Source organism: Bombus fervidus, chromosome 15 (genome assembly GCF_041682495.2).
Source record: "Bombus fervidus isolate BK054 chromosome 15, iyBomFerv1, whole genome shotgun sequence".
Lineage (NCBI taxonomy): Eukaryota > Metazoa > Arthropoda > Insecta > Hymenoptera > Apidae > Bombus > Bombus fervidus.
Genome location: NC_091531.1, coordinates 7,344,311 through 7,367,974, shown reverse-complemented (window position 1 = coordinate 7,367,974; position 23,664 = coordinate 7,344,311). Strand labels below are relative to the sequence as shown.

The following is a 23,664-nucleotide window of genomic DNA, read 5'->3' as shown; positions in this document are numbered from 1 at the left end:
CACATATTTATGTTAGCATCATTTTCAAACAGCGGTTAATAGAATATTTGGTATTGATTCAATACGACTAATAAAATAAAAATAAGAGTTTTTATTGACACAGTAGAAATAAGAGTAAAGTATTTCCATATTCTATGTGTAAGTTTTAAGACTAGTACCAATTCAATGACACAGGCTTTCCCTCTGATCTATCCTGTATGTAAGAGAACATAGTTCTTGTGTAGAAGATTTTGAGCAACACTGAATGATTGCAGAAGCGATTATTAAAAAACAAAAGATTGTAGATATCACCATATCACCATTTTTTTATATATTAATTTAAAAACTTAACTGTGTGCACAAAACATAAAACAAATGTAATTAGATAATAAATACTTATGACAGAGTAATTATAATACCTATGATATAATATTAAAACACAATTAGATAAAATTAATAACGTTTTAACGTTTTTACAATTAGAATATACCATTTGCTTAACACCTTGGACATTTTCTTTGATAATAGGATTATAAATAAAATATATAATATATCTATTATATAAATCGCCCATAATCGCCTCAATTCTTTTCAAATCTTCCACTCAAGATTAATCCTCTCCTTGCTAATAATAGAATACCTAGTTGGGCTTTAAATCATTATACTATAGTAAGAAGATTCAGTCTACGAAAAATAATAGTTATCAAATGTCAAAGGTATAAGCACTCCCTATTAAGTTTCTCACGAATACTTTTATATTCACCTACGATATCTTATTGTTATTATTTGTTAAGTCACTTTTGAACGCCAAGTATGTTCATGACAATTCCCTCTGAACGTAGTATTGGTAGTAAGTCTTAACTCGCGTATCGAATATTCGATATCACTAACTATCGGTAACTGTGGTGCAGTCAGGTAGTACAAACTTCACTGAAATAACAATTGTTAATAGTTCGGTTAATTCTTCGTTCGTTATATTCACATATTATCTTCTTTTCACATGGATAAAGAATACGTATATTTTTAATATGCTTTACAAAATAAAAATGCATATATAAAGTATAATTTTTATGGAGGCATAATTGAATACAAAATTGAAAAATATTTTTTCTCAAAATAATAATTTCTTTCTTGATTAACTATGAAACTAACTTGTGACATCGTTGTATACCTCCATTAACAATTTCTGGTTGCACCACTAACTTACTCACTCTTGCAACTGTTCACGGAACAGAGTCAGTACGTATAAAAGATTAAGTACATTCTGCTTACGAAGCAGTGCTTTACAAGCACGTAAATAATTAATTAGCAACACATATTATATCAACAAACTATACCATAATTAAAAAGCAAAGTTGGAAACAGAAATATGAATTATTTCTAATAAGAACTCCACCATATGTCGGTGCGAGAGTTCTTTTATTATCTAAAACAAATATGGTTAGAAATATCATAAATTTAAATTTAATCATACTGTATGTATAATCATACTGTCTAATCATATTATACAAGCTACTTTAAAGTATACATATATTGGTCCACATCTGAGAGCAAAAGTAAAGAAGCAAGAAGAACAGTCGAGAGATATCCATACCTGAGTTAAAAGAAATAACGTAGAAAAACTGTGTATTACATACTATGAGTGATGTTTTCGTTACTAATACTCGGAAGTGTCTAGAGATCTGGAAATGATCACATCTTAAATGATAAAATATTATGACTCCATTTCGTGAACGAAGTAATAAGATTCTACACCGCCATTTTATCATGCAAAAATGATAGAAAATCTGTATTGTGGAATAGCTCCTTTCTATGAACAGAAAATAAACATCCGTCGTCTCGCATATCCCATATCTCTTTTTTACCTTCCTAAATGAAGAATACAGAATACTTTATCAGTCAGTGCTTTTTTTCTTCTTTTTTCAGGGGGGAAATATAGGTTAGGATCAAAGGTCGGCCCAAGCGCGGGTTTGAAAGGTTAACGGAACGTCTTCTCTCCTTCGTTTCTATGTCTCATCAATTTGTCCACGGGACAGAGTGAGATCTATCGAATGTTCTGACCTTTCAAACTCGCGCTCAGACCGACGTTACTCAGCCAGGCATTTTACGACTTATAACACCCATTTCGCAGGCGAGCTGCTTGTGTTCCCGATCGAGCATTAGAGTTCTAGCGCTGAGGAACGAAAGATCCGGCAAACGATTCAATATCCTCGCTGTTTCTGGCTGAATTGGCATTACCCGACCGAATCTGTCCATTACTACGTGCTCGGATCCGGATCTCTTGGACATAGGCTTGCCACGGTAAACGTCCCCCGTCGTCGATTTCTCCGCTGATGAATACTGTTTGTCACTTGACGGAAACGATCTCTCAACCGACACGAATTGTCTTTCGCTCGTGTATTGTTTATCAATTGATAGAAACTGCTTTTCTATTGGTAGGCATTGTTTCTCCATTGGAATGCCTCTTTGAATACTTGTGCTCTTCTGTTTATATCCTGAGTCGAGATCAGTTTTTCTCTTCCATTCTGGTGCACGTGGAACAGGCAAAGGTTCGATCATTTTCGAAGATTGTGAACGTTTCGTATTCTGTGACTTCGTGATATCATTCTCCAGAGAATCTATCGTCTCCACTTTTGACACTGAATTGCATCGTTCCCGATTTACATTTACTTCTGGGATATCTGTTGTTTTGTAAAAGATTTCACTTGAAAGCGCTGATTTTGGATATGGATGTGTATTACGATAGAGTAGAAGCATGCAGTAAAACAATCTAATGTGTCTGTGTGTTCTGGCTATACAAATACAAGCCTAAGACTTACGATGATTAATAGGATTCCTCGCACTACTTGGTCGACGATAGGATTCAGAATTGGTGGAGTTGTGGGATGTTAGTAGAGGATCAAAGGGACACAAAAAGTCCAGAGGTAGAAGAGCAGATAACCCACCACCTAGATTACACGATTTATCAAAGAATATTCCCAGTAATTAGCACACTTTATACAAAACATAATTGCAAATGCAAAGTGAATAAAGCAATTAAATATTTTTACACTAAAATGTGAGGTACTCCTTTATTTGTCTATTAAAGAATATCTGATATTGTGGTAGCAAAATAAAACTAATGAAATTGTAACATGAACATACAATGATCTGAATACTTACTAGCTTCTAAGGGATTAACAAGCCCAGAACTATTCCAATCAAATTGAGCAGCAGGTACTTCCTAATAAAATTATATCAATATTAATTATGATCAAATATACTGTGTGCAATATTATTAATTATTAATAAAATAATACTTAATAATCAAAAGAATTTCAGAAACTATTTAATAATAATTTTATGAAAATCGAATTGGAAGTTTAGTACTTCTAATTGTCATCAATAACAAGATTCCATGAAATCTTAACTAGGAAAAAATGTAATCGCTTATCCAAAGAGCATTGTATTTAAAAACTTACTTCTGAATTAGTTGAAGCTTGGGATTTGCTGATATTCGACAAAGCAACTGGTTGAGGATCAGTTGTGGCTTTGATTGGCTCTAACGGAGTAAAGCCAAGATTCGCAGCAAATCTTGGAACATTCGGGTTCCATCTCGGCCCGAATAACTGCGAGTTCTTAAATTTAATCTTCGATCGATTGTACCATTATATACAAGCAAATGTTACTCACGATATTACGAGAATCAATACCAAGAGAGTTTAGCAATACATTGTTGCTGGAACTATTTGTCCATTGGTATGTCAAAGCATTCGTTTCCTCAACATTTTTAATACTCTGCCAGACTTCGTCCACCTCACTTATCAATGGCTGTATCTCAATCTCACATTGCTCAGAGTCCATTGAAAACATGGTAGTTATTATGTCCTCTATTTTGTTAGCAGCCTAAAGAAAATTTATGCAAGTTTCTAGTAGTTGATTCAAAGAAGATAAATATAAAAGAAACTCACGCTTTTATTTTCTATTCGACAAATTGACTCTTTTAGACTAATTTGCGACTGTTCTACTGAAGGCTGCTCGAATGCTGTTTCGAAATCATTGAAATCTCCAAAATCGTCTTCCTCGTTTTTTTTATCAGGTACATTTGTTTCATCCAGTTTCACGAATTGCGTATGCTCGGAGAAATTTGTAAAATCACCAAAATCGTCATCTTGAACTAGCATTTCAGCTTTCTTCTCTCCCGTTTCCGTGGAATAGTCAGGAAACTCTGGCTGAAGTGTGGCAATTGAAGTTTCCAACATAGAATCATACTTGAAGTCGCTAAATTCTTCGCTCGGACATTTGGAAATATCTGGCAGTGATGCAGAGTAGTGGTTATCTTCAATCTCAGAAAACTGAAGATCTGTGACAATTTCATGTTCCATTTGATCTTTCAAAAAAAACTCCTTATTTGAGTTATTAATGCTCAACTCATTTTCAATAGGACTACAAAATACTGAATTTTTAACATTTACAAATTCCGAACCGTCAACTTCAAATGAAAAGTCATCTTCTTTAATAGATACATTTAGATTTTCTATAGACTTATTTTCTAATTTCGACTTTACAATGGTATCTTCCGAATCCAAATTCGAATCTTCTTTATTTTCTCCATTGAAGTCTTTGTTTAAACTGTTTACATTATCGGACGTGACTCCAGAGTCTTGAACTTTAAAGCAATCTGCTTTCGAAATATCTGTAGATGGATTGCTATTGGAAATCCAATTTTGTGAATCTTCGAACTGTTCATAATCGTAAAAAGCATCGTTTAATGACTGTACCGTTTCAGGAGCGGCGGTCGGATCTCCTAAATCTAGACTTAAAGGTTCTATATCTTCTAAATGATTAGCTTCTCCCTCGTTTTCTTCAAAGCTATTGCTTTCGCTAGTTAAATTAACTTCATTAGGAACCCCTATCTCTACAATAATTTCTTTATTATTATTGTTCACGTTTCCCAAGTTCTTTTTGCTATCATTTCCTATAATTTCATCCAACTTCTCAACTTCTGTCCCGAATTTAATATCATTTACAGTATCATTTATTTTCTCAAGTATTAAAAGGTCCTCTGTAATTGTCGGTTTTGGAGCAACATTTATTTGAGAATTTTCTGGAATTTCTGGAATACCATTTACTCTCGGTGAAGTATGTTGAGATGTTAAAGGTGTTTGGACTGGAGTTACCAGCTTATGCGGTGAATCTGATGATACAGATAATCCTAGAATATATGTTGATATATAATAGAAATATATATAACATTATATATTTATATTATACATTATATATATTATATATATTTATTTTATTATATATTATATATTTTTGTAAAAAATGTTGTAATTACCATCTATGCCTCCAGTAGTAAAATCTCCAAACTCATCTTCCTCAGAGTCCCCTAAATTGTCTAAAGGGGGAGGCGTAGAACTAACTAATGGAGGAAATGCCATTCTTCATGGAACTTCTGGAAAATGATGTTTGTCTTCTTGTGATTGAAGAAGAAAAATATTATTATATAAACTTTTTGCTATTTATGTAAAATATTTATGTCTATTTCTTAATAAAATTTATCAAGTGAAATTCAATATTTCTTGCACTACTTGTGCTATCAAAATGAAAACATTTACCGTCAACATTTTTTATAATTTTATTTGAAAAGTAATAAAAGTCCTATGAAAAATACAAAATTTTCATTTTCATTGTGATGATACGCATATGTCAAATTGAATTAGGTTAGGTACGTGTCACTAAAGATGACAGATAATATTGAATAAGGTAATTAGAAGGAGCATCGATTGAGTTTTAATTGATCGTTATATATCGCTTTATTATGGTATGTAGGTCGAAAACAAGATCGGTGAACGTTGTAATTGAAATTAAAAAGTGTTCGAACATAGACTTACGAAGAAGTGTCAGGTACGTGGAGCACCTTACGAAATGATTTTTATCTGTAGTTCGTCATCATTTCTATTGTAACGAAATCAAACCTCATACGTGTGCAATCTTTATCAGTAACAATTGCACTTGTATAGTCGTAAGGTTCAGTGGTACGAATCACGAGACATCGGTCGTATCACCTGTTCTATACGTGTTGCATCTGCGCACCTGTTCGCGCTTCTTATCGCGCCTAATTTTAAAGGAATACAAATTTAAATTACTTTACAATATCCATCATTCTTTTTCTTTCCTTTTACGATATTTCTTTCTTATTCATCCAATATTTACATAACCTTAAAAGAACAAAGATTCTTAAAAGTAATTGATATGCATAATTTATAATTTTTTTTTAAATATAATTTATAAAGCATTACCATCATAAAAATTTTATTTACATTTTATTAATCACAACATAACGTTTGAAAATAATTCATTACAACAAAAGATTATCATAAAGTGTTTATATGAGAGTATTTAATAATTATATTTAGCTTAACCTATTTTGTGTCTTGTTTGGCAATATGTTGTGTTCGCCTGTGTTTTCTCATGTCTCCTTTTTGTCTGAAGCATCTTCCACAAACATCACATGCATGTGGTTTTTCACCAGTGTGAATCTTTATATGGTTGTTTAAAGCTTCTGTTCTGGTGAATGCTTTTTCACAATAGTGGCATTTGTATCTACGATCCCCTCTGTGTATTAGCCTATGTTGGTAGAAGACAGAACCAGTTAAGAAAGCTTTGTTGCAAACATCACATTTGAATGGTCTTTCCCTTGTATGTTTTTTCCTAGTGTGGTCTGCCAGATCTGGCTTTATTGTGAATCTCTGGTCACAATATTCACACGCATAGGGTTTTACACCCATGTGGAACCTTTTGTGGGTCCACATATGACTGGATTGAGTGTAGCTTTTACCACAGATATTGCAAACATATCTATATAAGAATAAAAAATCATAAAAATTATAAAATATTAATATAACTTAATATACGTACGGTCTTAGTCCACTATGTCTTCTTTTATGAGCATTCAAAGAATTTGCAGTTGGTAAAAGACTACCACAAATATCACATGGGAATTTGGAGCATCTGTACTTTCCATGTTCTTGAAAATCTTCTATACTCACAAAAATACTTCCACAGAGTTCACAAATGAACTTCTCTTTGCTCTTCTCTGATCTTCTAGGCACGGGTTGGTGTCTCTTCTGCTTATGCTTATAAAGCAAAGATAGTTCCTTAACATCTCTGTCACAAATCTCACACAAAAATACTACCAACACTTTAAATATTCTTGGGTGCTCTTTCCAGTGAAGAACAGCCTCTGCGAAAGATTTGAATGTAGAGTTACAATGGTTGCAAGAGTATGGTTTCTCAATAACATGAGATTCTCTGTGAGTTTTTAGATGATCCATATCTGCAAAGTGGCTGCTACAGAATTCACAATGGTACAATTTCAATACTTGCATCTCTTCTATAAGACTAATTTTCTCCTCATGTTTTTTGCAATGTTCATCTGTGGAATCGCAACTTCCAAAGACTTCACCGCAACGAATACATCTATAAAAGATAATTTGTTGATTACTGAAGAATGATACGAAAACAAATATACTACCTCCAAATAGTTTGACTGTTTTCCAAAATGATGCTGTGCCCAGCAATGTGTTTATTCAGTCTTGATTTCTGTGTGAAACTTTTTGAACATTCTGGACATTTGTATGGCTTTTCTGGAAGATGAGTTACCACATGGCGTTTCAAAGTGTATCCATCACAGAACCCCTTGGAACAAACCTCGCATACATGAGGTCTTGTTTTTCCATCTACACATACATGTTTTTTTAATCCTTCTTGATTTTCAAATAGTTTTCCACATTGTAAGCAGGATACTCTACCATCTTTACAATGATATCTGCAAATAAAATAAATGGATATATTACTTAAATTTTTCTATAATAATTTTTTTAGGTAATACCTCTTGTAGTGATAAAACAATTTTAATTCCTTCCCAAACGTAATTTTGCAAATTTCACAATACAATGCTTTTGCATCTTTATGAAAATGTTGATGAAACTGCAATCGTTCTTCAAACGTGAAAGTTGCAAAGCATATATCACATTTGTAAGGTTTGGAAGTACATTGTAAATTAGGTTTGCATTTATGCTCATCAAGAGTCTCTTTTGTATGATACAAATTCATACAAGCTCCGCATTTCAAATATTTCTGCTTGGTACCCAAACAGAACAAAGTTATAGATTCGTTCTCTGGTTCCTCATTGTGTTCAATATTAATTTCATTAGGAATTTGTTCCTCATCACTACTCTCAAGAACAATATCGCTATCGTACAGTTCAACATCTTTTCTACTCTCTTTATCTTCTTCGTAAATTCTCATCCGTCCTTCGACACACAATGGACAAGAATCAATATTCTCCTGAGAATTTTCTTGAATATCATTTCTAGCATTATTGAAAGAATGGTTTTGCTTTAAAATTTCAAGGAGAGTTTCCTCAGCTCTGATACACTGAACATCAAATTCATTGCACCAAGTAATCTTTTCAACACATGTTGGACAAAGTTGTTTAGGGAGAGGATCAGTTTTCTTTACCTATGAAAAAGTTCATATTTAATGATTATATTTAAAAATTTAATTATTATAGAAAAATTCATATGCATAGCAACAAAAAAAATATAAATTTCTTCTGTTTCATTTATTTATAAGTAATCTTAATGTTTTCATTTTATTAATTATACATTTACATAAAATTAGTGTAATTTGTACTAAGGAGTAAAAAATTCAACAACTAATTACCTTAACACTTAAACATGTGTTTATTTTATGCAAAAGTTTCAAAGATTCACCAAATTCGGAATAGATGTAAATAGGATGTAAAGTTTCTCCAGCACATAAACGACATAAAGATTTCAATCGATTTTGTTTATCAGGATCTGGAGCTAATTCTAAAATTTCATTCGAGGAAAATGGTTCCTCCTGGGACCAAATAATTGATCCTTCGAATTCATCAAAATCATCTTCATGCTCGCTTAATGTGCTAATCGACTCCGTTCTTCCGCTGTTCATGTTTGAAGAAATCTACGAATTCTTTTTATCTAAAAATTTAACATTAGTAATCGTTTATATTTTAAAGAAAAAAGATACTATACGATAAATAAAAAGTTACATAATCATGAATTTTCGCTCGAACTATTTGATACTTGAGAAATATCTTATATAGCAATAATAATTTTCACATGCTTTCGTATTGAATGAAAAATATTTTATTATTTATAATCTTTTAAATTTTAATATAATATTTATATTATTTAATATAATATTTGAAAAATTATTTTCGTAATATTAATTATATATCTTTTTTCAATATATTAATCATTAAGTTGAGATTTTTTGAATATGCATTTTTCACAATTAAATTGTTAAATTTATGTGTAATTTCTTAGTTGAAATAAATTATTGTTATACGGTAAGGTTACTATTAAATAATACAAAAAAAAAAAAAATGATAGTTTTAGACTATCTTATCTCCACAAGTGGAGCGTACGATCGAATTTATTTCAGAGCAGATTACCTCGTTCCTTGGAAATGAAAAGGGAAGAATTCTTTCATGGCAAACTAAACTTGTGTCTTCGTTTCGTCGAAACAATTCGACAGGGAGTCTAATCTTTATGAGTTGAGTGTTTCTGGTAAACACGCTCCCACGACGACCGAAACAAAAGCGAATCTTAAAAAATTTTCGTAGTTTAAGAACGTTAGAAGCTTATTTTTCATCATTTGATATCTCAGTTATAAATTTTTAATCAAATTAATTTGAGTAAAACCTTGATATTAAATTTTAAAGACAAAATAATTATAAGAAATGGGATAGTAGAAAATATATTTTACAACAGTATCAATTAATATAACTAATAGATGTACAATAGCTAAATTACATTTTTACTCATTCTGTACAATAAAACATTCATTTATTACACAATGTCCTGATTTATTACTATAACTTAATTATTATTTTGGTAATATTACATATCGGACATCATTTTTTATCCTGTGCTCCCTTAATCTTTTGCAATGTCGTAGAACTATCATTAGATTTAATTTGAGTTTGTCTAATTTGGATTTCGTTTGTCTTTCATAATCTTCACCAGTGAAAAAGTATACATATTCTGAAACACAATTTTTACCTTTAATAATAAAATATGTACTTCAGTTATATAAAATAAAAAACTTACTATTATCATTACAGATGTCCATTTCCTGTTTTTTATAGTGTAAATAAAGATTCAAATCGCCTTGTTTTCTAGCATGAGCTTTCCCCAATGATAAAAACATATATTTTGCTTTTAATATTTGATTGATGGTATTTATAAAATTATTGACTGTTTCTAAAGATTGTCTCCCAATAATGTACTTTGGGATTTTACTGAACTCATCTGTGCCTATCAAAGATATCATAAGACAAACTTCAGGTTCGTTAAATAATACTTTTTTACAGTCTATCATTGGAGTCTCTTGTTTTTCTCTGTTGTCACTTATTACTGTATGTACTGGTGTGAATTCCTCTCCCGGCATGCTTTTTAATGATAAGGAATTTTGAGTTTCATAATAATCATGAATTAACTCAGATGGAATATTTTTTTTCATGTGATTGATTTTTTTATTCACAGCTTTGATATGTAACATTAATTCCTGGAATTTTTAGATTTCTAATTAAAACTTATTTAAACTCAAAATGTGTAAAAATATAAAGAATTAAGAAACATACTCTACATTGATTATTCTGCTTCTTCATTTCATCCAATTTTTGCCTCATGATTTCTATATCATTACATTTCTGCGAGACTGCTGTACGCATTTTAAGAAGTTCTTCTTTCATTGCATCTTTGCCTGGACATAAAATTAAATATAAATATTGTAATATAAGATATTAAATTAAAGAATACAAATTTAACCTTACTTTTAACAAATATTGTTGCAATTTCAAGATCTTGTAATTTTTCACATTGTCTTTCCAAAATTTCTTCCAGTGTGTAAGAGGTTGACATTTTAATATATGTGCTTTGCAACTAGTAAATTGTTAAAAGACAATTGTTTATGGAATAACTTAGGAGAATAGATATAATTTGTTAGGTATTACCTATTATTACAAATAACGGTCACTTTTTCATCGCCGTTGACAAACTTCAAATTCAATTCAGCGTAGTTTACAAATGGCGCGCTTGTCGGCGTCGTTTTAAAAACTTAAGGTAACCCACAATTAGCCGTTTTTCTTTGTTAGTTGTAGGTCGCTTTAAAACTGTATTTAAAGCTTTAAATTAAGAAACTAATGCTATATAAAGAGCTAATGATTCTTAATAGGATTGATTATTGTATGATTCTTATATACTAATTAATTAAATCTTGAATTTTTATGAATATACGCCATGTTCTTGTTTTCTATCATATCACGTGATTAATCCAAAATACCTAATGGCTGCCAACTCATCAGTATGTTGATGGGTTACCATTAATTTCAAGTATTGTTAAGAGATATTTTTCTTCGAGATTATTTAATACAGTTTAATAAAACTCCTTGAAAAATGCGAGGTGTAATATATATTTTCGTAACGTTACTCGCGTATGCACACGGTATCAGATTTTACCTTGAGCCGAATACTTTCAAGTGCTTAAAGGAGGAAGTTCAAGCAAATGTTTTGGTTGCTGGGGAATATGAAGTCTCTATGACACCAGCTGTTAAAACCGAATACATTGTAAATCACCAATTTTCTATCATATTGTATACAGAAATTATGTTGAGGTTATATTAGATTAACTTCTCTTAACTCACATATAGAGGATTGAGTTGTTTTTCAATTTTTAGATATCAAACTGCAACAAGAATTGAATAATTTAATAACTTTTTGTAATTTTATAGATAAGAGATTCAAAAGGAGATATTCTATCGAAAAAAGAGGATATTCCCCATGGGAAGATGTTGAAATTCTCATTTGTCACAGAGACATATGATACATTTGAAATTTGTTTTATGGCACATGCCATACAACCATCTTTTTCAGGCAGTATATATACAGATACATAATTCTAAAATACATAATGTTTCTTTGTATTTCATTACCTAAACTTAAAAATGTGTTTTAGATATCAAACAGATTAAGCAAGAGATTCATTTAATCACAAAACGTGGAATTGAAGCAAAGAATTATGAAGGAGTAAGTTCTTTGAATGATTTTAATATATAGATATATCAAATTGTTTTCATCAATTTGATTTTTAAATGATTCTTATGTAACTATCCTGTTTCATTCTTGATAAAGTATGTATTGAATATTTCATAGGAATTGACAATCCTTAATTTTACCCTAATTTTCAATATATAAAAGCAAATTATATTTGTTCGCCTTTTCTTTTACATAATATAAAATATTGTATAAAAAATATAATATTTCGTAATATATTCTATGGATTGTCAATATCTATCACCTTTAGCAAAAGTTTCAAGGATGAACTTATAGTATTTCCTATCTTTTTGTTTTATATGTGGCTTGTATGGGCACACAGTTGGTAATGTAGCAATATTGATTTTATTAGTGACCACCCATATGGCTTTTAATGGCATGGGTTTTAGCATGAATTAGTTAATACAATATTTGAAAAATTTTGTTTAGAAAAAAAAATTACTTCATAATATTTTAATAAAACCCAATTTTATTTTTAATGGAGTTTGAGCACAGATTTGAGTTTCCTAGACACAGACTTATAATTTATATTAAATTGTGTTTGAATTTTGAGTTTAATTAATTCTAAATCTGGAATTTGACAGTATGCAATAACAATTAACTAATTAACTACTTTTATTTAAGATTGGTGAAGCAGCAAAGCTTAAACCTTCTGAAGTTGAATTAAAACGTCTGGAAGATTTATCCGAAGCTATTGTCCAAGATTTTGCTCGAATGCGGAAAAATGAAGAAGAAATGAGAGACACAAATGGTACTACAAGATATAAAAATAACTATTCTATAACTATATTATATAAATAGATATAAAGAAGCATTTAATTACCTTTCTTAAAATTTTCAGAGGCAACGAATTCACGCGTACTTTATTTTAGTATATTTTCCATGTCCTGGCTTTTGATTCTTTCAATCTGGCAAGTCCTTTACTTAAGAAGTTTCTTCAAAGCAAAGAAGCTCATAGAATAATTAGCACATAGAAATAATGGGATTTCTCAAAATTCTTACAATTTTTACACTTTCCAAAATTTTATTTATTTTTTGTTCTTCAGTAAATGATTAAAAACTACTGTTATTATAAAATTGTGGAAAAATTGACTCACTTAAGTTTTGTATACTCAAATTTGAATAAAAAATAAATAAAGTAATAATCAAATAGTTGTAGAAATAATTTAGTAAATTATATGTGTCTTTAAAATTATTATTTTATTAACTTACTGTATTGTAATACAAGTTTATGAAAGAGAAGTTATGAAAAGATAATATATTTTATAGGTTATATTTAATTTATTATCGATTTTGGTAAAAGACATTTTAAACTGTATTTTATTTATTAACCTATAATAAAAGTTTAATATACATTCTTAATCTTTATTATTTAAATATAAGCTATAATATAATATGCTAGTATATTATTTTAAAAATTTGAATCAAAGATCGATTTATTTCGATTTATTGTGAACGTGGTAATTTAAACATAACCTACATAAAATCGTCGTAAGCTGATTGTTTTGAAAAAAGTTCCTTCGTATATGGTTTAGAAATTTTATATTATATTATTATAAAGTGAAAAATGCAGGAAACATCTACTGTAAAGAGCATGATTAACAATCGAAACCGTGATTGTTTGGGCTGTAGAATTTTCAGTGGCTGCGGTCTTATTGGTTCCGGCTTATATGTTGCATATCATTCAAAAAAATTCCAGAAATGGACTGGAAAAACGACAATGTATACAATTGGAAGCGGTAATTTATTAATCTGTTTCTACATTTTTCTATATTTAATTTTTAAAGTATTTTTACATATCACATGTTTCGATATATCTATGTAAATAAACTGCATATTTTAGTTAAGAATTAAGTCGTAATTGGATATCTTTTAACAATTAGATTAGTCAGAAATAGTATTTTTTATTATTTCTACAAACTTCATTCAATTTCGTATGAAATAAATTTGGCCGGTAAACAAACTGTTAAGGTTAGGATATTTTCGACGAAAATGTATATTTTTAAATTTATCAATGTTAAATATACAAGGATCGTGAAAGTATTGGTACACCTAGCACAGAAAATTTCAAATCTAAGACTATTGTGATTATATGAGTAAAAGTTGGAACTAATCTGAAGATGTATATAGAATTTACAGGACATATATTGTAAAAATTTAGTTAATTTAAAGCTGAATATACAACAAGAATAATGGTCTTCTGATCTTTGGAAGTATATGCCGCAATAAATCAGTGCAATAAATATCTTGTCGTCTCTATATTCTAAGATCAAGAAACGAGTAAGACAGGTTGAGAGAACAGAAAGTGAAAATAACTTTGCTGTGGACTCAACTTTTTAAAATAATATATACAAGATATACTACTATACAATATAACGCCTTTTTCACTCTCGATTTTTTAATCTAAAATTTTCTATTCTGCAGCTCCCCTGTTCATTCCGGCGTACGTATATACCGATTGATCAGCATAACGATTACGCGTTCAAATATCCTCGCCGGGCATTAGCCGTCGTTGTGATGAACCGACTCCGATGTTACTCTTTCTTCCTGGGCTTTTTCGCGACGATAACGGTTTCACAATAGTTTTCATTTTTAACCTTGCGCCGTCCGCACCGCTAACATACATACACACTCACACATATATCCACTTCCTAAAATATACATTTTTAGATTTGTTCCAAATTTTACCAATACATACATGTAATCACAATAATCATGACTCATGACTCGTTACAGTGCTAATGAAATTTCAGAATATATTATGTAATATATTTATAAAAGTTTTCTACGAGTATTCAAATACTTCCACGAGCCAATATAAATTATAATTTATGTCTGACAATAAAAATTTTGCGAAATTTTTCCAGCTTTAATGCTGCTTGGCACTGCTCGAGTTTTGGACCTCCCTCCATTTCGCAAACAATTTAACCATGGATAACTCGTAAACGAATATTTATTCAACTTTCATTACTTATACAAATGTTTTGATATCATTTTGTTATCTGTTTTTATATTTTTACTATAACTATGAAATATAGATACAGATATAGTTATTTGAAAAAACATTGGATCTATTTTCGTATTTGTTTTTTTTTATGTAAAAATAAATATGATCACTAACTTTTGTTAACGTAGACTAGTAAATCTGTTTAGAAGCTAATAAACAGTAAACAAACAATATTAACGCAATTTCTATTACAAAAGATATAATTTTCGCAGTTGATTGAATCGTTATCATCATCAATCATATTTCGATTCTAATTAAACTAGACTATTATTATGCAAATCCTCGAAAATTTTATCGCGCCGGATCAATCATTTTATTACTGAAAATATTTTATATAATTTTTAAATATTATTCTATTCTTGTAATTAACTAGAAATTTGGCTAAAACTAATGCAAATCATAGAAGAAATAAACGAATATGAAATCTCTACAGCAAAATAAAACGGTTTATTATTGTTTCAATTAAGATTTAGATACAAAAATTGACTCCAGAGAAAATTCTTTACCCTTTAATATTTATTTTTATTGTAATAGAATTTTTGTAAATGCATCGATATCTATCTGGCTGTCTTGTTTGTTGTTAGCTCGGTTTATTATTTATATTTACACGCGAATGATCGCTGTTTGCTCGCTGGCGACCGACGGCTTAGAAGATGTTTTGTAATCCCATTGTCGCCAAATGACAAACAAAAGCTGTCACTCTAATAAATATGTTGCATCCGATGGACTGTTGTAACGGACGATAAGGAAACAGAATAAGAATTTCTCCAAGATGCATCAGACGGTTGCACATCTATAAATATTGATAAACATCATTCGGACTTAAGAGATCGAAAATTTCGAAACTTTCGACGCCAGTGTAAATCTCGATGATTAAATAAGTGCATTAAGTTAAATAAGCATTGGAATGTTTTAGGTATGTTTAACTGTAGTTCATTTGTTTAGTTTCTATTCGTTGCCAACTGTTGATAAATATTAGCACGTGCTTAAAATTATCATCTAATTTCAACTAATAAGCTATAATAGGATTTTAAAATTATAAACGATACTTTTCTTTTTATACAAAAACAAATGTTTCTTTATTTTCAGTAACATTCCTTTCGTATCGAGTATTATACATTCTATATGATACATTTTGTATTATTCGGTGGTAACATATATTTACAAATATATATTATAAAATAATAATAAAATAATATATATATTAAGCAAGTTATGGATAATCATACAAAAAATTATAATTATTTATAATCTGCAAAACAGACTAGCTCTGAGATGTTTATTATTTATACTGCGCGTCCTGCAATAGAAAAAGTAATAAATACATTAATAAATTATATAATAATAAAGATAAATTTAATACATTTTGTTAGAAAGTTAATCAAGAGGTTTGTACGAAAATTAGACATGTGATCTAAACTTACATATTTAATGTATGATAGAAAAATGTCATAGATCATTGTCATAAAATTGATATAGAGCACCCTATAGTGTAGAGGTACGAATAAGAAATTAATGCACTGGGTTGGAGGCCAAAAGCAACAGTCAACCTGAACATAAATAGAATAAAAAGGAAATTACAGTTATAATACATATATAGCTTGAATGTGCCATGAAGGAAATATAATAATAGTTCGGGAAAGCGAATTGTGTGTATGTGTATGTATATATATATATATATATATGTATACATGTACCTTCCACGTATCGTACAATTTCAGTTTCATTTCCTCGCGAATCTCCTCCATAGTGCGATGTTCTAAAAGACCAAGGCCAATAAAAAATATTCCTAGACAAGTTGGACTGGCTATACTTTGGTCTAGACAGGTCTTTTTGATAACGGAGAGTGCAGTTTTCCCGGGAACTACCCTATCCAAAATCATGTAGAACCAGTGATGAAAAGGACCTTGAAGTAGACCCACAATAGTCATGTTTTTAGTCCTCACATAATCGTGCATATATTTGTCAGAATCTTTTGAGTTATGAAATTTTTGTTCTGCATTTGGGGACGCTGCCATAACGTATGTTCTAGTAGGTAAACATTTATGATTTCTCAAGTATTCATTGCGTTGTTGAAGGACATCCCCTGCCGCCATCATCAAACCACAACTCACAGTGTTGGTCACTAAAAGATACTTGCCTAAAATTTGTATTATTATAAATTACTATAATTTGAAGTTACTTGAAAATTCATTAATATTTGGCAAGATTGTACAAAAATTTGAAAATTTGAATATATTAAATATTCGTACTTACCAAATAATTTTTTCCACACAGTCATTTGCGTACTGAACTTAAAGTTTATTAAATAATTACTTTTTATTATTAACCTGATTTTTTAAATATTTATATATTAGATTTCTTTCTTCTGTATTTTATTTAAAATTCTTTTTTTACTATTAGATAATCATAGAGATTTTAATTTTTCGATGCTTGTGAAGACGAAAGTGTTGTCGAACGTGACCCAATAACATACCGGTTCCGACTAACTAAAAAGCGAATACCTTTTACATAGATTTTCAAAACAGATATAAGTTACCGCTTTGTAATATAAATCTGCGCATTACTGAATATAAATTTGCGAAACCGCGGTTATTATAAGATGGAATGCAATCGAAAGTTGCGCCGCGTCTGCGCGGTAGATCTACAACCCCACCATTCAGCATTTTCTACTTGTTTGAACATTAATCTTTCCATAATCCTTGTTTGGCAAAAAGAACTAATTTAATTTTGGGCCACACCAAATTTGTGACTTCTTTGATAACATATGATAATTTTTGACCAAAAATCCAAAAATATTAGTTTTAAGACGCGAAAATCGTTTTTTTAAAAGTTGTGCATATGGAAATTTATGCATATTATACAATCTGAGCATACATATCTTTTCACTACTCTGTAGATTTTTATGCATTTATAGAAAATTAAAAAATGTAAAGAGTGCATACAATATGCAAAAATATATAAAAGTACAATACTTTTTACAATATTTAATAGATAAAACATTTTTGTCCATAGGTTCTATTTCTTAAATTATATTCATAAAAATATAATTTTCCATGGATATGCACGGTTTATTTACGACTTATATTAGTGGATGAAAAAAAATCTAAGTAATTTATTTATGTACTATGCACGAATTTTATATACACGTAACTTGTTATATAATGACCTACAAACTTTAAAATTAGTATTTTTGAATTCTACTAATATTCATGTCACTCATATAAACTATTATATACTATAACAAAAGGTCCCAAAAACCTAAGATAAGTCTAATCTAAAATGAAGTTCAGCCAGTGAAAATACGACTATTATGATGATCTGTTATTTACTATAGTTGCTTAAAGGCTTAAATCTCAACTACTTTTAATTAAAATCTAATTAATTAACTATTTAATTAAAATGGAATTGATATTGACATACATAATATACAGTAAGCTTTTAGACTTTTTAAGCTATTTATTATAAGTCAAAACTTATAGATATATAATACAATGATAAAAGTTAAGATTATTTAGTCTGAACCGATTTAGGTTTTGGCAAACCTTCCCTAAATCCATTCCTAGAAAAAATGGAGAAGAGTTGTTTTTCATTATTTGAAATCAACCACTTATTGCTATTTATTTTACATTTATACTTACTTGAATTTACGACGGACAATTTTTAAGTAACGCATACGGCCAGTCCCTGTAGTCTTTCTCCTTTTAGCTTTTATGGACCAATTATCTATAACAAAGTTCAAAATTTTTTGGGCAACTTATGAATAATACTCTGAAATATAACTACTAGAATTGATTGTGAATATTAAGTAAAATATTACATGATCGCATTTTTCTCTGAGGATATCCACACTGAGCACATTGTGATTTTTGGATGTGGTACGAACTACGACCACAACGTCTGCACAATGTATGTGTCTTATTTCGCCGCTTACCAAAGCTCGATGTACCTTTCGTCTGTAAAAATTAATAAAATTGCTAATTACAAAATCATTAAATACTAATACTAAAAGTATTTAGCCATTTGGATTAAGTTTCATAAACTTTTAATAAACATAACCTCAATTGATGCTTAAAAATATTAATATATTTCAGAAATTGTCGTACCATAATTATACCTCTACAATAAATTTATTTAAAGTAATACAATATTTGCAATAAGTGCAATAATCAAGATTTCAGTCGAGAGATTGGTTTGAAATCTGGTGACGAGTCACAAACATTTGTCACATAACCTCAATCATCGTCTATTCACATTAATAACATACTGATACGAGACATTTACATCAAAACTATGACTTTTTAATATTTTTAAATATAATTTAAAAAGGCTTGCAATATTTTGCAAGAAAATAACTTTTATGATCGCTTTAGAATACTCAGATTTGAGAGATACGAGTATACGCTTACCATCTTGCACGAAAGAACAGTCTAAGAAAGAAGGTTTATCTATTCCAATCCCACACGGACCTTGATTCAAACACACAGTGGTTCTCATTTCAATATTAATTTTATGCAACACGAATTGTTGTTGTTTTTTTTATTTCTATATATTTATTGTGTATGATTTATTAACTTGGTACAATTTGGATCTATAATATATATTATATTAAAAAAGCATACATATTTATATTATTTTACTTTCTTTTTAAGAAATAAGGTTAATTTGAATTAATGATAATATACTAATTTTATAAAGACAAATATATTTATTATTTAAATGACTATTGCATTTAATATATTTGCGAATAATTAAATTACTATCAGGTCATTTGCATCAGTAAGAACGTCGCGAGAATATTGACTTCCAGATGGTACAACATGTTTGTAACCAACTATACAGTCCTTCAATTCACTACCCTCTTCAATAACACAACCACTACCTAATATGCAATTCTGTATTACGCATCTGCAACAAATGATTTATAAATTATAAGTATTCCTTCTATGAACATAAAGTTTAATTATTTTAAATATAATACCGTTGTTTGACATTTGCAGATTCCATTAAAACGCTCTGTGATATTCTAGTCTTTGATTCAATGGTTACATTTGGCCCAATATGAGTGTGTTTAAGAGATGTTTTTTCTTCGATAAGAGCATTATTGTCTACATAACAATCTTGCATTTGTGTGCTACGTATCGTTGCTGTAGGAGCAATAATTGGTACAGGAGATTGTCCATCATTATTGTTATTCCACCATTCTGATATCTAAAATACATTCTATTCTACATTATATTCTTATATCTCTATTGATGCTATTAATTTAATGTTGAAAACTATTAATTAAAATAAAATAAATGTTGTTCATTTTCACCTTTGTATTAGCAAGGTGATACATTTGTATAGTATTTGTCCTCAAGCCAAATTTCCCATTACCAATATGAGCATAACATCGTATTATATCACCATGGTAAGCATCTTCTAAATCAGTGCCATGATCATTGTATGCTGACATTTTTCTGATTAATTCGTCGAGTGGTTTCTCAATCGCGAAATGATAGATATCATCCTTTAAATTCATTTGTACTACAGAAGCATTTTTATCATCTGTACATTGTTTGGAAGGTTTTGAAAATTGTTTCCTAACAATATATGGAAGAAGTTCACCTTTCAGTGTAGTAAAATTTCTATAAAAAGCAAAAGTTAATTCATTAAGAAAATTTATAAATTAGATTGTTAAAAGCTTTTTTTGTGAAATTCTACTTACTTATTCTGTACCAGGAAATTTAAAACCCATTTGTTAATGACATACAAATGAGAATCCATTAATTTCGAATGCATAGTAAAACTTGGATGTTTCTGAAGGAATGTTTGTGAAATTTTTATTGTTTCCTCAAAGTCTGAGGCTGAAGCCAAGAAAATTAATCGGCCAGTCTCATTGCAAATGCCAATCAAATCAGTTTCAGGCTTCTGTTTGTTTTTTGGGCCTGGTGTTACAAAGCCATCTGGTATTTTAGGAACAGGCAACATTAATGCTGTGATACTAGCATTATGTTTTCTATAAAGATTCAAAATTTCACATATGTCCACATCTGTAATCAAGTCACAAGATATGACCAAAAAATCTGTGTGAATTTTTTCGTGAATAAGTCTGATAGAATCTGCAGTTCCCAAATCTTCTGCATTTTTTACAGCAACGATATCTGTTTTAATTTTGAGATTCAAGTCACTTAGGGCTAAGGAAACATTGCGTTCCATATATTCAGATATAATAACAATAGCTTCTTTAAAACCAACACGTTCTAATAATTGAAGAGGATACCAGAGCATTGGTACATTCCCAATTGGCAACAAACATTTATATTGACTTCGAGTAAGCTCAGTCATACGGGAACCTCCTCCAGCAGCAAGCACAACTGCTTGGAACTCTTTATAAGGAAACATTCTGTTTACCTAATAATTAATAATATATATTAAGCTACTATAAAGGGAAAAAATTTGTTGTATACTAAAACTAAAGGTTACTTATTTTACAATAATACATGATAAAACGTACAATAAAGAAAAAGAATGAAATTATTAATAATTTCTTCTCAGTGTGACTTTAATAACCTCTAGTGACGGATGATGCATGTGTCATCAATGATATGTTGGTTATTTAACACCGCTGCATTTAGGTTAGATCAAGTTGTATCTCAAGTATTTCCAGCATTCTAAAACAGAAATTATAAAATTTGACAAAAATAGAATATCATGAAATGTATTATATAAAATTTACATAAATTTATATTAAAGTATTAATTATAGCATTCCTAACCTATAGCAGAGTTATCAAATCTAGAGAAAACGTGTATCTCGAGAGAGATCAGTTAAATTAATAAATATGTGTGAAAATGAAGACGATATAATTACCGTAGGAAAGTATGTGATAATAAAAAAGTTAAACTTTAAAAAGATTTATAAAGTAACTATGAATGGTATTTTAATGTTGGGGAAAGATGCAGTACAGATGCATGAAATTATTGGAAAACCATTTTGGACTACCTTTGAGATGGTACAAGTAAAAGGAGGGAAGCGAACATATTCTTTAAAAGAAGTAGTAGAAACAGAGTCATTGAATGATTTACTAAGTGAACTACCAAGTGGTAGTGACAATCGTTCTATTATTGATGACGGTACATCACAGAAGCTTTCCAAGGAACAAATACTTCAGCTTCAAGAATCTGGCAAAAGCGGTAAAGAAATAGTGGGCAGTTTAATTGAGAACAATAAATCTTTCTTAGAGAGAACTGAATACTCTCAGGAAAAGTACCTGAAAAAAAAGGAACAAAAGTATCTCCGATATATAACAATATGGAAACCCAGTATAAATTTATTGCACGATATATATTTTAAGCTAGATCATAACAAAATTGGAAATTTAAGAATGGACTCTTTGGCACAATTATTGTCATACAGTGATGTTCAATCAGATGGTTTGTACATATTGTATGACAGTGGATCATACGGTTTGCCAGCAGCTGCAATGTTAAATAGAATTGGTTCGAATACAAAAGGACATTTGATTAATTTGCACCCTGGAAATGATCCTCAGGTTGCACTTATTAATGCTATGAATTTTCCTAAAGAACAATCAGACAGGTTACATAATGTCAATATCTACGGTTTCTTGAGACTGTATTACCAGGGTGCAAGTGCAGTGTTGGATAAAATTTCTAAAAAAGCTTATAATGATAATATAAATGAGGTAAAAAAAGTAAAAAGTAAAAATGATGAGAATCACATAAATAAACAACTTACACAAGTAGAAGAAGAAATAGGTATGAAAGAGGAAACATTAGATAATAATGAATTAAATGATGAGATCAAGCATAGCATAGGTATGGAAGAGAAAAATTTAGATGACAATGAATCAAATGATGAGATCAAACATAGTATAGGTGAGAAAGAGAAAAATTTAGGTAACAATGAATCAAATGATAAGACTAAGCATAGCACAGATATGAAAGAGGCAAATTCAGATATTGTCAATGAATTAGATGAAGATGTTAAACATAGCACAAATGGTAGTTTAAAACGCAAACGAAATGAAAGTGATAAATGTAAATCTGCAAAACTTACTCCTGCAAAGAAACCAAAGTGGTTACCAAAAACACAAGAAGCAGTGGATCTTGTTAATGGGTCTAAAGCTCGAGGATTGGTCATCATAGCAAGAGAACATCCTTTGAACATTGTTATAGCTCTTCTACCTTTTCTAGGACCATCTAGACCATTTGTAATATATCACGTGCATCGAGAACCATTACTGGAGACTTACATGACATTGAAACAAAAGCAAAATGTTATTAATTTAAAACTTTTTTCCAATTTCCTGCGATCGTATCAAGTATTACCAGATAGAACACATCCTGATATTTTAACCAGTGATACTGGAGGTTATTTATTAAGTGGATATTTAGTTCAGTAATAAGAAATACTTGAGTAAACTTATACCATAAATAGTAATATACTTTTTATAAATGCTTTATATTTAAATTAATTTTTTGAAAATAATAAAGAAATGTCATTTTATATTTTATATATGAT

The 23,664-nt window shown here is 29.7% G+C and overlaps 9 protein-coding genes and 1 long non-coding RNA gene across 19 annotated transcripts in view; 4 read left to right on the top strand and 6 right to left on the bottom strand.

Moving 5' to 3' along the window:
- LOC139994680 (mpv17-like protein 2) overlaps positions 1–18,045 on the bottom strand; it is a 39,709-nt gene extending 21,664 nt beyond the window's left edge. The window contains exons 1-4 of one of the 2 annotated variants that reach the window (XR_011801695.1): positions 17,392–18,045; positions 16,833–17,275; positions 16,560–16,685; positions 16,365–16,435 (exon numbers count right to left, since the gene is read on the bottom strand). Coding sequence is in view for 1 of the 2 variants with exons in the window: in XM_072017563.2 (XP_071873664.1) it covers positions 16,418–16,435; positions 16,560–16,685; positions 16,833–17,275; positions 17,392–17,416 (612 nt within the window). In the remaining variant the exon portion in view is untranslated. Of the gene's footprint in view, positions 1–16,288; positions 16,436–16,559; positions 16,686–16,832; positions 17,276–17,391 lie in introns of those variants that run through there. The other variant, XM_072017563.2, reaches the window with a different exon arrangement.
- Afti (aftiphilin) lies at positions 72–6,205 on the bottom strand. 4 transcript variants are annotated; one of them, XM_072017538.1, is made up of 8 exons: positions 5,856–6,205; positions 5,309–5,416; positions 3,930–5,173; positions 3,652–3,864; positions 3,441–3,596; positions 3,142–3,202; positions 2,799–2,927; positions 72–2,660 (listed from the first exon to the last, which is right to left on the bottom strand). In XM_072017538.1, exons 2-8 carry the CDS (start codon positions 5,400–5,402, stop codon positions 2,071–2,073), a joined length of 2,487 nt encoding a protein of 828 aa, XP_071873639.1. In that variant the 5' UTR covers positions 5,403–5,416; positions 5,856–6,205; the 3' UTR covers positions 72–2,070. The 4 variants fall into 4 exon arrangements, with proteins under 4 accessions (XP_071873639.1, XP_071873637.1, XP_071873638.1 ...); XM_072017536.1 differs by having other exon boundaries at positions 5,300–5,416; positions 5,856–6,204; XM_072017537.1 differs by having other exon boundaries at positions 3,441–3,587; positions 5,300–5,416; positions 5,856–6,202.
- Positions 5,437–7,825, top strand: LOC139994683 (uncharacterized). Its single transcript, XR_011801696.1, has 2 exons — positions 5,437–5,868; positions 7,195–7,825. It is a non-coding gene; the product is annotated as an uncharacterized lncRNA (long non-coding RNA).
- LOC139994668 (uncharacterized) lies at positions 6,275–9,608 on the bottom strand. The gene is made up of 6 exons (XM_072017540.1): positions 9,467–9,608; positions 8,692–8,990; positions 7,856–8,487; positions 7,499–7,792; positions 6,883–7,443; positions 6,275–6,822 (listed from the first exon to the last, which is right to left on the bottom strand). Exons 2-6 carry the CDS (start codon positions 8,959–8,961, stop codon positions 6,387–6,389), a joined length of 2,193 nt encoding a protein of 730 aa, XP_071873641.1. The 5' UTR covers positions 8,962–8,990; positions 9,467–9,608; the 3' UTR covers positions 6,275–6,386.
- On the bottom strand, positions 9,259–11,185 carry LOC139994674 (SKA complex subunit 1). Of its 4 annotated transcripts, XM_072017553.1 has the most exons (6): positions 11,030–11,185; positions 10,850–10,958; positions 10,658–10,779; positions 10,125–10,581; positions 9,919–10,076; positions 9,259–9,619 (listed from the first exon to the last, which is right to left on the bottom strand). In XM_072017553.1, the coding sequence occupies exons 2-6, from the start codon at positions 10,935–10,937 to the stop codon at positions 9,407–9,409; spliced, it is 1,038 nt and encodes a 345-aa protein (XP_071873654.1). In that variant the 5' UTR covers positions 10,938–10,958; positions 11,030–11,185; the 3' UTR covers positions 9,259–9,406. The 4 variants fall into 4 exon arrangements, with proteins under 4 accessions (XP_071873654.1, XP_071873655.1, XP_071873656.1 ...); XM_072017554.1 differs by having other exon boundaries at positions 9,262–9,619; positions 9,919–10,058; positions 10,850–11,145; XM_072017555.1 differs by lacking the exon at positions 9,259–9,619 and having other exon boundaries at positions 9,746–10,076; positions 10,850–11,144.
- Bai (transmembrane emp24 domain-containing protein bai) lies at positions 11,341–13,278 on the top strand. Its single transcript, XM_072017562.1, has 5 exons — positions 11,341–11,642; positions 11,807–11,951; positions 12,031–12,101; positions 12,753–12,879; positions 12,970–13,278. Exons 1-5 carry the CDS (start codon positions 11,472–11,474, stop codon positions 13,089–13,091), a joined length of 636 nt encoding a protein of 211 aa, XP_071873663.1. The 5' UTR covers positions 11,341–11,471; the 3' UTR covers positions 13,092–13,278.
- On the top strand, positions 13,534–15,193 carry LOC141445883 (uncharacterized). The gene is made up of 2 exons (XM_074112061.1): positions 13,534–13,867; positions 14,996–15,193. Exons 1-2 carry the CDS (start codon positions 13,696–13,698, stop codon positions 15,064–15,066), a joined length of 243 nt encoding a protein of 80 aa, XP_073968162.1. The 5' UTR covers positions 13,534–13,695; the 3' UTR covers positions 15,067–15,193.
- A 529-nt stretch (positions 18,046–18,574) lies between the features above and the next one.
- Positions 18,575–19,630, bottom strand: Rpl37-1 (ribosomal protein L37-1). 2 transcript variants are annotated; one of them, XM_072017565.1, is made up of 4 exons: positions 19,545–19,630; positions 18,956–19,091; positions 18,777–18,861; positions 18,575–18,697 (listed from the first exon to the last, which is right to left on the bottom strand). In XM_072017565.1, exons 1-4 carry the CDS (start codon positions 19,545–19,547, stop codon positions 18,646–18,648), a joined length of 276 nt encoding a protein of 91 aa, XP_071873666.1. In that variant the 5' UTR covers positions 19,548–19,630; the 3' UTR covers positions 18,575–18,645. The 2 variants fall into 2 exon arrangements, with proteins under 2 accessions (XP_071873666.1, XP_071873667.1); XM_072017566.1 differs by lacking the exon at positions 19,545–19,630 and adding an exon at positions 19,242–19,486.
- A 193-nt stretch (positions 19,631–19,823) lies between these two features.
- Positions 19,824–22,123, bottom strand: Eif2bgamma (eukaryotic translation initiation factor 2B subunit gamma). 2 transcript variants are annotated; one of them, XM_072017552.1, is made up of 5 exons: positions 21,991–22,123; positions 20,846–21,531; positions 20,453–20,765; positions 20,117–20,346; positions 19,824–20,043 (listed from the first exon to the last, which is right to left on the bottom strand). In XM_072017552.1, exons 2-5 carry the CDS (start codon positions 21,520–21,522, stop codon positions 19,887–19,889), a joined length of 1,377 nt encoding a protein of 458 aa, XP_071873653.1. In that variant the 5' UTR covers positions 21,523–21,531; positions 21,991–22,123; the 3' UTR covers positions 19,824–19,886. The 2 variants fall into 2 exon arrangements, with proteins under 2 accessions (XP_071873653.1, XP_071873652.1); XM_072017551.1 differs by lacking the exon at positions 21,991–22,123 and adding an exon at positions 21,635–21,742.
- On the top strand, positions 21,808–23,651 carry Trmt6 (tRNA methyltransferase 6 non-catalytic subunit). The gene has a single exon (XM_072017548.1). The coding sequence runs from the start codon at positions 21,962–21,964 to the stop codon at positions 23,543–23,545; it is 1,584 nt and encodes a 527-aa protein (XP_071873649.1). The 5' UTR covers positions 21,808–21,961; the 3' UTR covers positions 23,546–23,651.
- Positions 23,652–23,664: the final 13 nt, after the last annotated feature.